The following is an 18,939-nucleotide window of genomic DNA, read 5'->3' on the forward strand; positions in this document are numbered from 1 at the left end:
AGGAGAGATCTGGGATATTGTATGGTAAGCAATACTTACAAAAAATAAACTTGAAAGATATCCTAAAGATATCCTTAAGAATGCCATAAGTGTCTCTTGCATATGTGCAAAAAAATAAAACATTGAAATCAACCACACATGAAGGTGCAAATTATCCTGTTAACATGAGCTACACAATAAGAACAGTACATTTATATTACTGCCCTTAGCCTCATTTTCCACTATTTGAAAGTGCAAGTTTGTTCTTAAGTGATCGGACACGCTTTGTGCATTTAGGTCCCATTTCCATAAAGACGCTCTGTAGAGTATCAAAAGTGTACTTGAGATCTTCTGGGTAGGAAATGTTGAGGGCGTATATAAGGCCAAAAAGGTATGCCACTGCAGTGGGAGTATCCGCGATGTCCTGTAGAACTATAACCTGACCCTAGCCAGATGAATGTCGTTCCGCTTAGTTCCGCCTAGCTTCACTCACATCCATCTGGGACCTCTTCCATTGAGAGTGATTTCTGCAACCGATTTTATGGTACAGCCAATCAGGACGCAGGGCGGGAGTTTCATAGATGTGACATAACGTAGAAGCGACTGTGAGACTGTTATTAGCATCACGGGTTGGCTTCGATGTGAGTGGTTGAAGTAGCACGTCAATAGATGACGGACAAGTGGCTTATTCAATCATATTTTTTGATTAGGCCCAGCCTTCTGAAGCAACACTTCAATGGATCGGTTCCAGATGGATGAGTGGAGCTTGGCGGAGCGAAATTCATCTGGCTAGGGTCAGGTTAGTAGAACTACAGATTCCTCCAGAATCAATTAAATGTTTGCACCTTTGGAGAGGAGGTTTCCACAGCACAGTCCTCAAGGACATAAAGCACCCCCACAGCCACTCCCTTTACAGCCACATCATCTGGATCAGTTTCCTATAACAGAGATGACAAAAGCATTCAAAGGTGATTTTCAAGTACACACAACACACATCATCTTCATTTTGCAATTCTAATGGGGCAGCCGTGGCCTACTGGCTAGGGGTTTTGGCTTGTAACCGAAGGGTTGCAGGTTCGATCCCCGACCCAGTAGGAAAAATGTGGGCGGGGGAAGTGGTTGAGCACTACTCTCCCATGCCCACATCCATGGCTGAAGTGCCCTTGTGCAAGGCGTCTAACCCCTCACTGTTACCCGAGTGCCGCTGTAGCAAGGCAGGCTCCTGGGTTAGTGTGTGCTCTGTGTGTTCACTAATTCATGGATGAGATAAATGCTGAGACCAAATTCCTTGTATACACAAGTATACTTGACCAATAAACCTGATTTACATTTTTAAATTACATTTGTAGCTGAGGCAATCTTCTTCCATCCCATCTTTCTATGTTAATTTTTTCTCCATATATTTCTGGAATGATGAGTGGTTATTCTGTTATGATAATTGATACTTACAAGACATTGCTTGAAAAGTTTTCCAGGTTCCTCACGGAGAAAAATGGGAAGTCCTCTGACATATTAGAGGTCTATCAAAAAACACAAAAGAAAGGGGGAAAATGTGTTTATATCAGACAAAGAAACATTCAAACATTCACCTCAGTGACAGAGGTATTTTCTCTACCATAACTCACACCTCATCATCAAGCTTCATCAGGATGTGTTCTAGGTCCTGTCCAAAGGATGCTTTCCGGGAACGGTAGAGCCGAAGGAGTTTCGGAGTGTATTTCTCCACTGCAGCTCGAAATGTTCCCAGTAAGTTCTTGTTGGTGATGCGAAAAAACTCCTCACCAATCTGTTACCATGTACAGAAGAAAAGTGAGTAAAGCAATAGTGTTGCTCCGAATATTACCATGTAAATGAAAGTCTACAGCTGTTTAAATGACAACCTGTCAATTTTGTAAAAACACACCTGTTCTTTAAAGAACAAAGCAGGCCATCGATTTTGTATCACCATCACCATGGGTTGGTCCTCAACCACCTCCCTTCTCCTGAGGGAGAATGTCAGGTCCATCTTCACTCTGATAAGTGTGTCATCTACTCAGGCTTTCTTTGATGCTTCCATCAAGAGCATTCTTTGTTCCTCAAGTGAAGCATCATCATGTTCATTTGGATGGTTAGGACAATGGTTAATTTCACCACGTTTAGCCCTTTTCAGAGTGTATGTAGTCATGTCACCGTCTCCCTTGGATTTGCTGTTGATAGAGACTTCACTGCAACCAGCCACTCGGAGCTTACTGAACCTGTTCCTAATGCTGGTCAACCATCCCTCATAACCACTGCCATCATTCTCTTTGAGGCATGGGTACTTGGATATCAAAGCGGCAGCAATGGATTCGACTTCATGAGGCCTAGGATAAGCCGTAATGTCAAAAGTCACTTGAGTAATTTTGTCCAGAATGTCCGTCTTTATGTCTCTTGTCACATCAATCCCTATTTTGGTCTTTTCATAAACTTCATTTGCTTTTCTTAATTTTAGTTCCACATCATGAGACAGAGGGGGGATAGTAAATGGAGAAGGCCAAACTGAAGTGCTGCGCAAATTCCTTGAAGTGGGTGGTGAGGGGTTAGTTGAGGTGTGCACTGGAGAATTTAAGCCTGCCGTATCCAGCGATGATATGGATCCAAGGGACTGACTATCACTATCGTCAAGCTGGGATGCAATTTTCCACTTAATGTGCAAAACTGCACGATCATGGGGTAGTTCGGATATGTGTGACAAAGTGCAAAGTGCATTCGTGAAATCAGGGTCCTCAAATTGTAATGTAAAGTCTCCCTGTAGCTGTAGCTTTTCTTTTAGCACATCTATAGACCCTTTTCAACAATAAAAACAAAAACAATGCTTGAACGTTCTATTTGGGCCCCAATCTACTTCCTCTGCATTAAGATAACATATGGAATGTTAAAAAGGAAGTCTTGTGGGGCCAACTATGATGCTGATAATGGAACTCTCTTGAAATAGACCCTTTCAACAATAAAAACAAAAACAATGCTTGAACGTTCTATTTGGGCCCCAATCTACTTCCACTGCATTAAGATAACATATGGAATGTTAAAACCATAGACTGTATATATAGAACCTGATGATGCTAATTGTTCTCAGCATTGCCAGCATTGTGTAGGGCCTATAATATGATTGTCACTTGGAGGAGACTTGTAGATAACTAACGTTAGCATAGTTAGCTAACCGCTGCTAACGTGCTAGCATCGTGTCAGAAAAACATATGGGGCTGTGCACAGTAGTGTAACATTTATTCACCATAAATTAATAAAGTTGAGTGGTTCTGCAATGTAGGCTATGTTTCCGTTTATTTGCAGTACCATGTCCCTTACATAACATGGCCCAGTGTCCTTGTAACATGCATGCAGCAAAGCTAGATATGAATGTGATTTCAGCCCGACTTTCAACATTTCTTTCAAGAAGACACGTAAACCACAAAGACCTGTAAAGAGGGATCTGGAATGTTGGTTACCTAGCAACCAAGACGCTGTCTATTGAAAAGGGAACTGTTTTTTGATGCGTAAGAACGATGTCGAAATTAAAATTTTTAAACAATATTGGGGTGTTTTCAGATTATTTAGTTTGTGGTAGAATTTTTGTATAAAAGCAATATAGCACTCGTGATCGTGGGGTTGGTCATGGATATTCCCACGGCTGTTGTTGCCTGCGCCACTCGGCCTCCGGCCTCGTGGCTACGGCCGAACAACACCCGTGGGAATATCCATGACCAACCCCACTCTCACTCGTGCTATATTGCTTAAAGATACCATGCTACAAGCTTTTTGGATAGGAATGACACCTTGTCAGCATCAACTAAAATGCTCAAAATCTTAAAAAACTCTGGCTGACCATAGCATTGCCCAGCTGTGATAATCATGCCTTGACCATATTCTGTTCTAAAGAATTGCACTTTACGAGTGACAGAGACCGTTTCAACACCTGGGAATTTTCTTAACACAGCAGACCTCTGTGCAATGTCCAAAGATCCCACTTGAACAGCTGGGAATTTGACTTTGACTTTGACCTTGACTTTGACATTGACTTTGTCAATGTAAAGGTCTGACTTAAAGACGCTTTGCCCATCCAAATGGTATGCCATCAACTGCTGATGCTTCGTAGCTAAAGACATCAGCACATTCTTCATATTATGCACATTACGTGCAACTCTTTTGAAGAGGCTATGCTTTGATTCAAACCGCATGGTCCAGAGGTCCACCAATGGACCATAACAGCGTATGAGGTGTGTGTAGTGCTCAATGAAATGATGTTTGGGCTTCAAGACAAAATTAGGAAATGTGGTTGTAAGTAGTAAGTGATGTTCTGATAACTTGAATGCAAGATACTGTAGCTTAATGCAAGATACTGTAGCTTAATGCAAGATAGCTTAATGTTTCCTCTGTGAATTTGTCAGACACAACCATTTGAACGATCTCCTTTAGGTCCATTAATATTTCCCATGATGGTTCATTCTCTGGAACACAACAACCAACCATAAGGGGAAGTAATCGCAACAACGCCCAATTTTCATGCCCACTGCCCCCAATAGTACCCTTTGAGAGGGCTGCTTTAGTAATGATCTTTGGTTTGTTGACTTGGTCAGTGTTCTTGTATGGGAATGAACTGATGCTGTGATTAAGCCTGTCAAGTGTGAAAAATCTTTTAGAAATCAAGTCTTTGAGGCACAATGACAATTCCACTGGAATGACCCCTTCAAAAAAAATCATGTAAAATATCTGGGGGAAATCCTGTCACAGGGTGGAAGGAAGCCAAGTGCTTACTTAACACACACTCTCGTTTTACCCCATTTACACTCGTAAGAGTTTGGTTTTGCTTTAGGTCATCCACAAACCTATTGTGCTGCTCAATGGTTCTCAAAGGGAATTCTCTTGGAATCCTGCTAAGCCATGCGCTCCAAGATTATCTGCGCAGACACAGAACAGCTTTGCTCCAACAGACCTCTGTAAAGTCTCCACAAACACCCCATTTTGCTCAACATGCTTTAGATCCTTTATCAGTGGCTCTAAAAATCTCTCATACCCAAATTTCTTGACATCAACACTTTTCCCTAAAACTCCCAGCTGAATGGATGTCAGACTTGCCCTGAACTTTAATGGTAAATTTAGGATGACCCAAAACACAGCAACTATTTTGTGGATCTTTCTGGATGTACCTAAAGGGTTGCACACTTCGAACTCATCGATGTACAGAGCCAAGCTGATTTCTACATCTTCACCAAGGCAAGCACTATTCTGCCTGAAGTACTGGCCATCCTGGAAAGAACTGTAAACACCTGGTGAGCTTTCTTGTCTTAAAACTAATGCACTTGAAAAATCAGAGCGTCTGAAAAGATTTTCAAGCACTGATGCCAATGGTACATAGACAAAGCGAGTTCCTATTGCCCTGTCTATACAGATATTCTACAGGCTCAATCAGAGGAAAATTTAGTTTGAAATATAAGTTTCTTCGGTGGTCAGTAGATAGACAGCCTTTCACAGATGTTGTAGTTGCTAATGGAGTGGATGTAAATAAAGAATCAACTATTTCCCCAACCAGAGTGTTTTCGGCTGAAATATTGTGTTTTTCAAGAACCTCTGCTGCGGAGTGAAAGGCATGGAATTTTGTGTATGTCAATATATCCCGAATTTCATCAACTATTCGTTGAACTGCACTTCGTGAGACGTGTAAAACAGTCTGCATACAAAGGAAAAGACTTGCAATCTTGTGTTCTACTGTTTCATACTCACAATGACCTACTCTGTCTTCCCTCAACACATCATCCTGACATGACCTTGAGGCCACACTTTCATCACCCACACTTACATCAGCAATGTCATCTCCAGAAATCACAAGAGGCTGAATCACAGTTCTAAAATCTTTCAATGTGTAATGTTTGTGTTTCCTACATTTATGGGAGTTGAACGTTGAATATGTATTTGTCTTAAACTCACAACCTAGGGCAAGGAACACTCTCCTGAATTGTAAGGTGATTTCCAAGATGTTTAAAAAAATCTTTTTCAGAACATATTTCTTGGAAATCACAACATTCACATTTGAACGTGTAATTAGATTGATGGTGAACAGATGTACCTTTCCTATGATTTCTTGAAAGATGTGACCTTGTGTTGATGTGATGTGGGTTTTGAAGACACACACACAGTTGGGGTAAACACACGGCCAATGGTTTGGTCTTCTGTGGTTAAGCTGGTGATGTCTGATGAGACCGTCTTGGTCTGCAGAATAATTGCAAAACTTGCAATGCATGTGGTGTCAATCTCTCTCACCTGAAACATATAATTATGACATTCAAAGAGTTAATATTACATAAGGACCCACACAATGCAAAAAATGCCATATTGTTCATTCAAGGAAATAACTAAACTGGCAGTTTACTTTAGGTAAATAAAGTGTGTTAGCATGTTTTACAAGTAAATAATGTGATTTTAGTTCCATAAAAGAACAAATATCATAACCAAAATGCAAGGCCATTAATCACATTTTTTAAGGTGTAAATCAGATTAAGAGTAAAATCAGTAATATAATATTACAATGACAAGTTGGCTGAAAAAATATCTTCACTAGCCATAACATTGGTTACTCCGAACAAAATAGGTGAATGCTGGGCTAACTGTTACCAAAGATCCTTGATTTCATGCTAGTTAGCTAGTCTAGTGATATGGCTGTGTCTCAAATCGCATACTTCTGCACTTACAATACCTAATTTGAGTGCATGAGGGTGTTCACACTGAAAATTCCAACGACACGAAGGGCACTGCAAGTTCCCGGATGGTGCACTTATAACGGTCAAAAAGCTGAGTGTGCAACGCTGGACACTTTTTTCGCCCTTAACGGACGCCATCTTGGCCAAATAGCGGAAGGAGAGGGAGCGTTTTCAAACTCGCGGTAATCGCGGTTGAGAAATCTGAAGCAGCAGCAGTGGAAAACAGACTTTACAGAGGTACAAGCAAGTTATAACATAAACGGTTCATGTTTTTACACAGTATGACCATGTCACTGTCGAATTGAGGACGCCAATAAAGTTATATTTAAATGTTGCGATCGTCATTTCCGTGAAGTGCACGGAGTTAGTGTTTGATATGAGACAACACTATTCTGTTAAAATTTGCGCACTCCGCCAGTAAGCACACAGTGCACATAGGGTACTACACAAAAGTGTACTCACGTAAGTACACCGATTGAGACAGATAAAACCGGAAAAAATAAATGGGTGGGATGTTAGCCTGCGCTAGTAATAAAAGTGTAACCAACGTGCAATGACAGTGCAATTCAAACTAACGTTAGCACATCTTCTGATGAAATATTTTCGATGAAATGCATGTTTTGAAAATCATACAGTTCTTCTAAACCACTCCATAACTAGGGGTGGGCGATATATATCGTCTGCGATAATATCGTGATTGTTGTTTTAACGATGTGCAAATTTACATTATCGAGTATTTAAATTACTTATGGGGAAAAAACACTCAAAATCATGCATTGAAACCCCATACATTCACTAAATACAGGAGGTGTATGCGAGAGAAGCCCCTGGTTGCAGCACATAGATATATATACTGTCAGTATGGTTGCAGCAGAGCAAATGTCACATGATCGCTAGTGGGTCCACCTTGTCACACCCAGGCCTAATGTTTATTTTGTGTAGCGCAAGTCACGACCAAGATGTAGGCTACTTGGGATTTTGTGCAGAGCTCTGTTCACGTAGCATTGAGAGTCACATTTTTCCTACATGGTATTATATGGAGAGAAAACATTAGCCTTTGAGTATTTTTGTAAATTGACTGAAGTTAGCTATAAATATCTACGTGTATCGATTATGCTAACCGTTAGCATCTCTATGGGATTTCTCATATACATTAGCCATAAGCTAACGCATTAGTTTCTATTATGTAACTTGGAATGCTAGCCTACATGATTTCTGTTAAACAAAACATCGAAGGAAATAACTGAGATGTACTCTGTTGGTCTGCTTAGTTTTACCTTTGACTGAAATGACATAAGGATGTGAAAGAAAACATTGTGTAGAGGCATTAATAAATCCAGAAGCCAGAAGAGGCCTACTGGTGAGAATCCTTATTTCAACCCTCCTGGAGAGAATCCTTATTTCAACCCTACTGGTGTGTAATGTTTATTTTAACCCTACTGGTGTGTATGTTTATAGGGCTTCACTTAAAAACTATAAAGGGTGTTTGTGTTGTACATGTATGTATACATTACATTTAGCAGACACTTTTTGTCCAAAGTGACTTACATATGTCAACTATATTACAAGGGATTACATTGTCCCTGGAGCAACCTGCGGTTAAGTGCCTTGCTCAGGGGTACAATGGTGGATGCCGGGAATTGAACCCACAACTTTCAGGGTACTGGATGCTAGCCCAGCTCCTTAACGACTATACCACCGCCGCATATGACAATATTCCAAAACATACAAAGCACAGAGTGTTCCAAGAACCATGAAGATTCATGAAGACACACCCACACGCACACACACACATGCACACACACACTTCCTCTTTCTTGTTCTCATTTGTGTTAAAATGAGTAAAGTTGACTTCCTCAATCTTGCTTCACTTTCTGTCTAAAACTATTCTGGTGTGATATATTCACTTCTGACTAGCACTTGACGTTTGAATCACTGTGTTGCAACTGTCTGATCTCACTCTGTCCCTCTGCCCTATTGGTCTCTGCCCTGTCACTCTCACATGTTTGAGGATGGTGTTATTGTCCAGGAGTGCAGTGGTGAAATAAGAGGTGGATAAACTATGAATTATGTGATCACGGTAAGGTGGACTGCGCCATGCGGTATGATAATTTTTTAAAAAGTCATTCAGTGCTTTTAACCAGATCTTGCCATGATGAATTAAAGGCTTTTTATACTTTTCAACCTCAGAGTGCCTCTGCAAATTCTTTTTTCTTTGGATTCTCACTTCACCCGTCGCAGAAGAGCACCTGAGCAAGGAATCTGAAGTCTCCTGAGTGCCCTAAGCCCCTTTGTGTCTTCTCAGTCATTCAGAACATGTTTGATGATGGTGGAGGATATTGTCCTAGTCCTATAACAATACCAGTGGTAGCAAATGGTCCCTAGAGTGTTCGTGAGTGTACATATTGTGAATGCAGATAATACAGTGTACTGTTTAAATGTTAGTTGCAATTGGTGATTAAACTCGTTTGAGAGGTGAGTTGCCTCTAATAAGAGGTGGATAAACTTGAACTTCTGAAATGTCAGAGGTGGATAAAGTGTCTTTACTTGAGTTAAGCCTCCACTACAGCCCTGATTATTACCACAACAAATGAACTACAACTGTTCAAAGCATTGGTGGAAGAGACGGGACACAAGACAAAACAGAACATTCAACATAGTTTCTCTTTCTCTCTCTCAATTTAAGGTTGCTTTATTAGCATGACTGTAGGTACGGTGTTACCAAAGCACAAAACAAAACAGCACAACAATGGTTACACTAACAATTAGAGCATTGGCAACATTGAGACTGACTCTCTCTCTCTCCCCCCCCTTCATAACTTAATTTCTGTCTCTCTCTTTCTCACACACATACACACACAAACAAACGCATACACACACACAAACTGGAAGTGAGTGGTTATCTGAAAAACCCCAGGATTTCCCACTTCTACTACTCTTGTATTTTATGTACTCCTCTTGTCCTTCCCCTTTGCAATGCCGGCTTGACATAGCCACACACACACACTGTCACATATGCACAGACACACACTGACACACAGACACACGCACTGACACACACACACACACACTAGCCGGCTTCAGACCGTCAGCCAAAGCCGAGCTAGCCAGACCGTGCCGGGACTAACCCTAACTGGCAACCCTCCGGTTACAAGTCTGAAGCGCTAACCAGTAGGCCAGGGCTGCCCCCTAAGAGGCTTGTAGCCTCTGTTAACTGTTAAAACTGTACAACTGTACTGTGTGATTTGAAAAGAATGAATCTCCGTTTAGTGGTGTTTTGTGGCCGTCAGGTTTTCCTGTGGTGCCTTGGTAGCTGGAATTGGCCCCGCATTGCAATTTTTCTTAAGATTTTCACAGGTTTTGCCAGGTTAAGCCTCAGTTATGAATTAAAATGTGTTTAATGCAATACATATAAACTGTAGAGATGCAACCTGGTCATTAAAATTATTACAAATGGGATTTTTTTTCCAGGTTTCTTTTTTTTATTTTTCTCCCCTTTGGTGGCCCTCAGTTCAATGTTGGGTTCCCTCACGAATCAAAACTTTGAGAACCCCTGCTCTATATATACAGTACAGTATATACACTATATCAAACTCCTCACACAGGTTGTACAATTTCAACAGATCAGTGTGATTTAGGTGTAGTCCAATCACCGCATTTATATACATTTACTATGCACAGAATGCAACCCCAAGCGCTTCACACACAGACATCAGGACATAAACAAATTAACAAATAATCATAAAAAAACAAGATGCTGGAGAGCGGCACTCGACAGCCCCTAACCTAGGACAGACATCAAGACTCTCTCTCTCTCTCTGTAGCCTATAGTTCCCGCCTTGACGAGTGACTTGACAGATTACAGATCGAATTGCCATTTGAATTTTGCAACACAAAGAGCGCAAAGTGCAATGCAATCACGAGGGGCGCTATTTCTTTTCCATTTGAATAAAATGCCTCAAAACGATGGCAAAACGTTTTGCCCAAAATAATGCAAATTGTTTTCAGGCTGGCATTGTCAGTTTTGCCAAATATGTTTTCAAAATGCAATCCTACATTGCACTTTGAATATTAAATTACAAAACAAATTGACAGTTAAATGATGAAACTGAATATTGAAAATTGAAATGCAAAATGAATTGCCATTTGAATTTTGAGACTGAAGTACCATGGCAAAATGGAATGCAATTCAATCCATGTTTATTCTATTTTTTAACCAAAATTATTCAAATTGATTTTAGGATTGCATTGTCACTTTGCAGATTAAAATACAATTTGTTGGAAATTATTGCAAATTGCAATATTAAATTACATAATGAATTGCATAATGTAATGTATTTTTAAATTGCATATTGCAGATTGCATTTTCATTTGAATTAAGCTACACATATGCTTCTATACTGATTCGACCCAAAGCGGCAACCATCAAAAGCAGAGTTATGATAAAATGTCCAGATAAAATGTCCAGATTGTCCGTTTTCATGAGTTTTCGGTCGTCATCTATTTCAGTTATATTCATCATAATTTAAAAAAAAAGCTAAAAACGCAATATAAGTGACAGTAATTTAATTGCACATTTTTCCAGTAACTGTAATGGGTTACAGTTACATTTATTTTGTAATTAAATTACTCAATTCCGTTACATGTAACTCGTTACTCCCCAAAACTGCCCATATCATTTCAAATGCATTGATCATTCAAGGAAAGACATAGCCTATACATTGATTTGCACCCAATAGGTCTACAGTAAAATGTTATGAGAATATTTATGAACACACACACACACGCACATACACAAGTGCTCCATTATGCTCATGCCTATTTCTTTATTTAGAAGTATTTCTTATAGATTACTACACCCAAAATAACTAGGACCATCACCACCAATACCACACCGATTATGATTCCCACTGGGTTGCCTGAGAGAGAGAGAGAGAGAGAGAGAGAGAGAGACCAATGGAATGATTACGTGGGTTGAAAAAAAACACTGCAGGTATGAAACGAATGACAACGAAGGAGGTTTCTACAACTCACCTTTCTTCTCGACTTTCACGTCCATCTTTGCGGACACTTGTCCTTGACTGTTCTTGATGATGCACTCATAAACGCCCTCGTTGTCCACAGTGACAGAGTCGATCAGGAGCGTATTGTTGTTGTTACCTGCTAACACCAAACCGCTGTGCTTCCACTGGAAGGAGGGGCTGGGGTTGGCATCAGCCGTGCAGCTCAACTCCAGTTTGTCGCCGACGCCGACGGTCGTGTTCCCAGTGCTGTTCAACACTCGGGGTTTATCTGCCAGAGGACGGGGGACACAGAATAAGAATGACCAAATTAGCATGAGGATATTGTAGGGAGAACAAATCGATTATCAGATGACCTGCTGTAAACTTCTGTGCAACAACAACAACAAAAAAATATTCTTTAGATTTTGACTTATTTTAAGCCAAATAATCTTACAAGAAAGCTTAAAGTAAGTAGCTTTATACTAAACACAATGCGATTATAAGATAATAAGATTATAACACTTGGTAAGATATCATTTTTTGCACTGTAAAGGGGGAGCTACAAAGTGTAATTTATATAAAAAAAACTATATTCGTGGCTAGTTGGGGCAGCCATGGGGCAGCTGTGGCCTACTGGTTAGCGCTTCGGACTTGGAACCGAAGGGTTGCCAGTTCGAACCCCGACCAGTAGACACGGCTGACGTGCCCTTGAGCAAGACACTGCTCCCCGAGTGCCACTGTTGTTGCAGGCAGCTCACTGCGCTGGGATTAGTGTGTGCTTCACCTCACTGTGTGCTGAGTGTGTTTCACTAATTCACGGATTAGGATAAATGCATAGACCAAATTTCCCTCACGGGATCAAAAGAGTATATATACTTTGCTAGTCAAGAAGTAACTATAAGTATTCATCTACTGGCTATTCCCAAAGGCTCTTTTTAAACATGTGCTCTTTTCAGTACAGTGCTAACACATGCTCGTTAATACTTCCTGCAGGTTTCTGGACCAGTCAGATATCAAAGCTTTTACAGCAAAGATAGTCACATTTCCTTTCACAGCTATCAGCTACATGTGGATACTACTAGTGCTGCTAACAGTAGTGGATATATTCTTATTCTTAGTGGTATTAAACAATTAGATATCAGAAAACCTCTATGGCCATAATACCATATGTGAGAAACATTAGCTTAGTATTTGACTTCAGTTTAGAAGGACTTACATCAGACATTTCTGATCAAAGACATGCCAAATTGCAGAAGCATTTTCAGTACAACCAGTGTAAATATTTTAAATCATAACATTAATCGACGTACACAATACTTCCAGTAGGATACTATTCGATCTGGTGTCAGGAATGGTCGCAGCTGTGTCCAGATCCAGATGGGCAGCACAGCTGTAGGAGGCTCTGTGGTCCTCTGTGGAAGCAGTGATACTCAGATTAGTTCTCACAGTGACATTCTGAGACTGATCACCGTTAATAGTGAACTGAGAGTAGCCTGATCGTTTCAGCTCAGTGACCCCTCTGAACCAGATGACAGTGAAGTTGTCAGTGAGCTTGATAAGTGGAGCCACACTCTGAACCTCACACTCCAGCAAGTACTCGTGTCCCTCCTCCAGTGGACCAGCATTAAGTATAACAAGGTCTACATTCTCTGGAATTTCTGTAGAGAAACACAGAGAGAGAGAGAGAGAGAGAGAGAGTATTTGTTAACCTTAAAAAATTATGGACAGTATTTTGTATTTGACAGCATATAAGTTTCCATGTGATGTTACGAGTTTGTCTATTCTGAGGCAGTAAAACGATGCAACAGTCAGTGTCCATAAAATGATAAAGAAAATGTGCACAATATCAATACCATCAACAGAATAAAAGATAACACAGATTCTTTAATTTGATTCTACTTTGAATATGTGCTATTCAAGCATCATCCTGGACTTACAGTATTAACAGGAAACAACAGATTCACTTACTATAAATGGTGACTGGTAGAAGAGTCAGACATTGCCCATATTCAGAGTTGGCGTAACATGTTATGCCAGCCTGCAGTGACCAGTCAGTGACGCTGGCCACACTCCACACCAGCTGCTGTGTGTTCTCTTTGCTTGTAGCTCCCACTGTTGCTTCCCAGCCTATGAGATCTGCATTGTACTCAGTGTGGCAGGTTGCTGTGGCTGGACCTCCATACTTCACCACCAGAGCAGGAGGGTCGATGACTGGCTCCTTCCCTCTGCAGTTCTGACCTGCTCCCCAGAACACCCAGGAAAACAGCAAGCAGTTAGTGTGGTGCAGCTCAGTCTGACAGAACCACATAGTTAGAGAAGTTCAGGGACAATCTCTGAAGGTTCCTTTTGTTCTACCCTCACATACCATCTCACTGTCATGTGAATATCAAACTTGATCAGACATAATTAACTCATTGAATGCCAAGCTGTTTTCGGAAGCTTTGTCCTAGAGTGCCAGCAATCTAGACCATTGTTGATGATTTTTGTACAGCCACAGCATATTCTGTGTTATAGCTATGAACACATACAATGGCTTGTTTAACTTTAAGACTTTAAGCTCTCAGTGGGTGCAAACCGTGTATTTCTACACGCCTCTGTTCCTGAGAAATCCCAAGCTAAACAGTGGCTAGTTTTCATCAAAATCGCAGTTTTTTTCTAGAAATGGAGATATATCGTCTTTCATGAAATCTGAAGTGTTACCTGTAAACTTTCCGGGAAGTGATCAGCGAGACCTGGCGAGACCTAGTGATAGACCCACGAAAAGTGCCCTGGTTTTGACCTGACGTGCATGTGTAACCTGCGAGATTCAGCCCTGCACACGCCCGGACTCGAACCCGCGAAACAGCAGCACCTCGGTTCGGGAGGCGAGCGCGCTAACAATTGAGCCAATAGCCCAGGCTACTGGCTCGCATGCCAGCAGCACTCATGCCATGCCAAGCATGCCAGCATGTATTGAGGCGTCGGGGAGTGAGGTTTACCAACGTTCCACAAGCACAGCTAAGCTAGCTGGCATCTGTTACACATGCGTCACTGATTCGACCCAAAGCGGCAACCGAGTTATGATAAAATGTAATATTACGTTTTTGGCACTGAACGCATGGGAAGGAAAAACGTAACATTATGTTTTTGGCACTCAATGGACATAAAGCACAGCGTGCATCTGATTAATTGCACTTGATCAGTTAGCAGAAAGCATCTGAGAACAGTTTGGAGTGATTTGATTTGAGCCTGGCAACAGTTGGAGCATTTTGTCTTTCGGAAGCTGGTTCTGAAGCTGAACCGCATAACAACTCAGATCTGCTGTTTCTCTCACTTCTCCTCTTCGATCGCTTTTGGACAGTGTCCCTGTTTTTAGCCAGTTTTCCATGTTTGCGTAGCCTTCTACCTAGCCTATATTTCCACAAAACTAACGCGCCAGATATTCTGTGCTGCCCGCAGGAAATCACGTGTATTGTGGGTAGCTTATTTTTTAATGAAAACATAGCCTACTATAGAGTTTACAAATGATTTCCTTTAATTTCACGTTTCCATATCATTATAACCCGATTCGAAATTATTTATTATTTATGAATGAATTAGATTATTAATCGATTAAACATTTCCGACAACACCTTTCCGACATTGCCCTTCTCGCGTACCACCGGTGTTATGCGTACCACAGTTTGACAGCACAGCAGTTGTGACAGCACAGCAGGTTTCAGCAACAAATATTTCTCCTGTGATCTGACAGGTGAGGCCTAGAACCAGAGGGGTGACATTTCACGTGACATTTCACCTTTGCAGGAGGGCCAAAGCAACACCAATTGGTTCAGTGTGTTCAGTCCATTGTTTTTCCACTAATACGTAATAAATAAATAAAGATCTGATGAAGAGCTTTCATTTGATGTACATAGTGTATCTGAATTCCACCAAAGTGCTTTGTAGTTGTTTGATGTTTTTTTTACAAAGGCCTGTAAAAGCCCATTGCAGTAATCAACACCGTTAGGGTTGCCAACTTTACACTTCAGTACACCGGCTTACACTCTAGTTAGTAGACAGGGGAGCGGGGGTGGTATTGATATGGGCTATGTGTGTGTGTGTGTGTGTGTGTGTGTGTGTGTGTGTGTGTGTGTGTGTATTGCAAGATGTATTTAAGAACAATGAGCGCTTGTTTTACTAAATAGTGCATAATTTTACAAAATTGTGGTCCAGTTTACAAAAATGTGTGTCGCTGTGTGTCGTCTGCATAGCAGTGGTATGAGAAGCCATGCGAACGGATAATCTGTCCCAATGAGGTGGTGGGGGACCCCTGTGATGAGATGGTGAGGTGCAGATAGCTGAGCAAGCCATGATACGTTAAACGAGCGTCCTGTGAGGTAGGATTCAAACCAGGAGAGAGCAGAACCGGAGATTCCCATGTTAGCGAGTATAGAGAGAAGGATGCGGTAATTAACCGTGTCAAAGGCAGCCGATAAGTCAAGCAGAATGAGTACTGATGACCGAGCGGTCGCCCTGGCTTCTTTTAAGGCTTCTGTTACAGACAGCAGAGCCGTTTCGGTAGAGTGGCCGCTTTTGAACCCAGACTGATTTGGATCCAGAAGGTTGTTCTGTGAAAGGAAGTCAGAGACCTGTTTGGAGACTGCTCATTCAATGCCTTTGGATAGGAAAGGCAGGAGTGAGACAGGGCGGTAGTTCTCGACTTGAGCAGGGTTGAGAGAAGCTGTTGGAAATGTGCCGGAGGTTAGCGAGGCATTGATCACATGTGTGATAGCTGGAGCGATGGTCGGGCTGATGGACTGAAGTAGGCTCGTAGGTATAGGGTCCAGCGAGCATGTGGTAGGACGGCTGCATGTCAGGAGTCTAGATACTTCACTCTCGGAGAGAGGCGTGAATGCCGAAAAAAGATGTTCCAGCAGTCCCTAGAGGTTGTAGGAGTGCGGTATCTTAGTCAGATGCGTTGAGTGGGCATGTAGAGAATTGACTGCTGATTGCCGCCACTTTGTTTGTAAAAAATGAGGAGGAGGCAGCTGAGGGTTGAGTAGCGATTTGAAGGTTGAGAAAAGTTTTCGAGTGTCTGTAGCGCTGTTGATTTTGTCATTGTAGAAAGCCTTCTTAGCAGCAGTGATGCTGGCTGAGAAGGAGGCCAGGAGTGTCTGGTACACACACACACCTACAACACTACAACTGTGACTACAACACCTTTTGGGCACATGAAACCTTTCTTTAGAAGAATTAGACCACTTAGAATAAGGTAAACCACGCAGAACGGCATTGTGTGTTTTAATTTCAATTTCTGTTCTCTCGGAACAGAGCTGTTGACCATTCTCTGAAAAACATGTTGGCATTGTTAAGAGGTATTGATAATGCTGGAGGCGTACAATTACGATGGATTGAAAAATTGATTCTCAATTCTCGATCCCCACCCCTAACATCTAATGTCTTAACACCTTTTACACATGTTCTGTTACACAGTGTGACTTTCAAGAAGGGAAATTCCTATGTTCGCTTAATGCTGCAACGACTCAAACGGAAGTGTTGAAACAGAACTTGTAGATGTGTTAATTACTTGTTCATAGGCCCATTCATTTTAGAAACTTACTTTTGACTGTTTCATGGAAGATGTAGGTCTGTTTTTTTTAAAAAGTTAATCAATTTAGCCTTTTGGAATTAGGCCTACCACCATAGCAGTCCAGTGAGAACCACAGCATGTGCACACGTACACCAGCACGCTTGCATGGTCTGAGTCAGATAGAGCCATAATCGTCTGGAATACATTGTATTCATGTAAAATGGAGTGTTCTTACCTGATACATGGATATTAAAAAAACACAGAAGGGAAATCCAGAGCAGTATCCCCCGGAGGGGGAAGATCCATTCCATGCGTGTGTACGGGCGTTGAGAGCTGGCTGGGTTGCTTGTGCTTGTAAGTCTGGTAAAAAAAAAAAAAAAAACAGGAAATTGTCACAAGAAGATTAGCCCGGCCCTCTTCCTGTGTGTGTGTGTGTGTGTGTGTTGTTATAGTTTGTTCCTTTTTTAAGGCTGTTCTTGTCGCCGGTTTTGGAGCCTGGGCTGTCTACAGACACTACATTTTTTTACAGTGTATTCAGGGAACAAGCAGCTAGCGGATTATGAGGAGATGTTTGCTGTATGTGACAAAAAATGTTTTAGCTTTGAAGCCGCATAACATCGCTTAGAGCACCTTTAAGGTTTTGCCAAATTAACAAAGTTTTTGCATTCTGCAGTAATTTTTGCATTCTGCAGTAACTTTGCAGCAGCTTTAGTCTAATCTTAATAAGCTAGAGTATTCATGTTTGGCTTCATAGTGAATAGAGGACAATACATGTCTTTAATTGTGGTGTAATGAAAGATACAGAGACCTTTTGGATAAGAATCTTTGAAAACGCTCAGCAAAACTTAGGAGGAAATTAACAAGTGCGAATTGAACACTGCTAGACTCTCACATATAATGCTGATCCAATCTGTTCAAATGTTCACAACATCACAAAAAAATCAGTAACACATCACAATCCTTGAAATTGGTTGGAATATGGTGTGCCACCAAACAAACCATATTGTTCAGGAGAGGGTGCTCAATAAAGTTGAAGTAGGCTGTGGAGGCTGCTGTTACCACCTCTTCAACTTCTACACAACTTCAGTTCCTCTACACATAGCCATAGGACCTTACTTGATCTACAGGGCGTCCTCATATCTTATATTCAACAGCAGTGGCATCCTCGGCAGCAGGGGTAAGACGTCTGTTGGAAGCAATGAAACGCAAACACAAACCTCAGAATTTGAATTTCCCAACCAAAATGAACAGGCCTCAGGTAGATTGTGTAAAATACTTTGTCTAAGGTACATGTTTGCAGCTACATCAATCTGCTCACCTGTCATAAATCTGCAATGAGTTATTGCAAGTTCCATGAACTGTCTATCCGAAACTCCTCCACATTCCTTTGTTCACCTCATCTTCATGAACGCTCCGAATATGCGCTTGAGACGGATGTCATATGCAATGTAAGGGATAATGACAGTGTTTCCCCTACAGTGTATTTAACAGCGGCGCAGCGCCGCCGCTGGATTTTCAGCGCCGCTGCAACATAATATCACGAGATTCACTTAACACACTGTAAAAGCACAACGGCCAACGTCATCTCGAAATTGTTTTCTGAAAGTCTTGAGTAAGTTAAGTGCATCAAATCCGCACTTAGCCTCTCATTATTCAGGACATATATGCGGCATGATGTGTCAGGTGATTACAAGCCCAA

At 41.4% G+C, this 18,939-nt stretch overlaps 1 protein-coding gene across 1 annotated transcript; it reads right to left on the reverse strand.

Moving 5' to 3' along the window:
* Nucleotides 1–11,491: 11,491 nt before the first annotated feature.
* LOC121718629 (intercellular adhesion molecule 1-like) lies at nucleotides 11,492–17,600 on the reverse strand. Its single transcript, XM_042103707.1, has 5 exons — nucleotides 17,476–17,600; nucleotides 13,661–13,930; nucleotides 13,003–13,350; nucleotides 11,724–11,981; nucleotides 11,492–11,608 (listed from the first exon to the last, which is right to left on the reverse strand). Exons 1-5 carry the CDS (start codon nucleotides 17,549–17,551, stop codon nucleotides 11,520–11,522), a joined length of 1,041 nt encoding a protein of 346 aa, XP_041959641.1. The 5' UTR covers nucleotides 17,552–17,600; the 3' UTR covers nucleotides 11,492–11,519.
* Nucleotides 17,601–18,939: the final 1,339 nt, after the last annotated feature.

Source organism: Alosa sapidissima, chromosome 9, assembly GCF_018492685.1.
Source record: "Alosa sapidissima isolate fAloSap1 chromosome 9, fAloSap1.pri, whole genome shotgun sequence".
Taxonomy (NCBI): domain Eukaryota; kingdom Metazoa; phylum Chordata; class Actinopteri; order Clupeiformes; family Clupeidae; genus Alosa; species Alosa sapidissima.

Bases quoted from the DNA above. Each gene is read 5' to 3' on its own strand.
- LOC121718629 (XM_042103707.1), bottom strand. From the start codon at position 17,551: ATGGAATGGATCTTCCCCCTCCGGGGGATACTGCTCTGGATTTCCCTT. The intron at 11,982-13,002 runs GTACGTCGATTA...GTCCTCTGGCAG, and splicing joins TATCCTACTGGAAGTATTGT to ATAAACCCCGAGTGTTGAAC. The intron at 11,609-11,723 runs GTGAGTTGTAGA...TCTCTCTCTCAG, and splicing joins CGTGAAAGTCGAGAAGAAAG to GCAACCCAGTGGGAATCATA.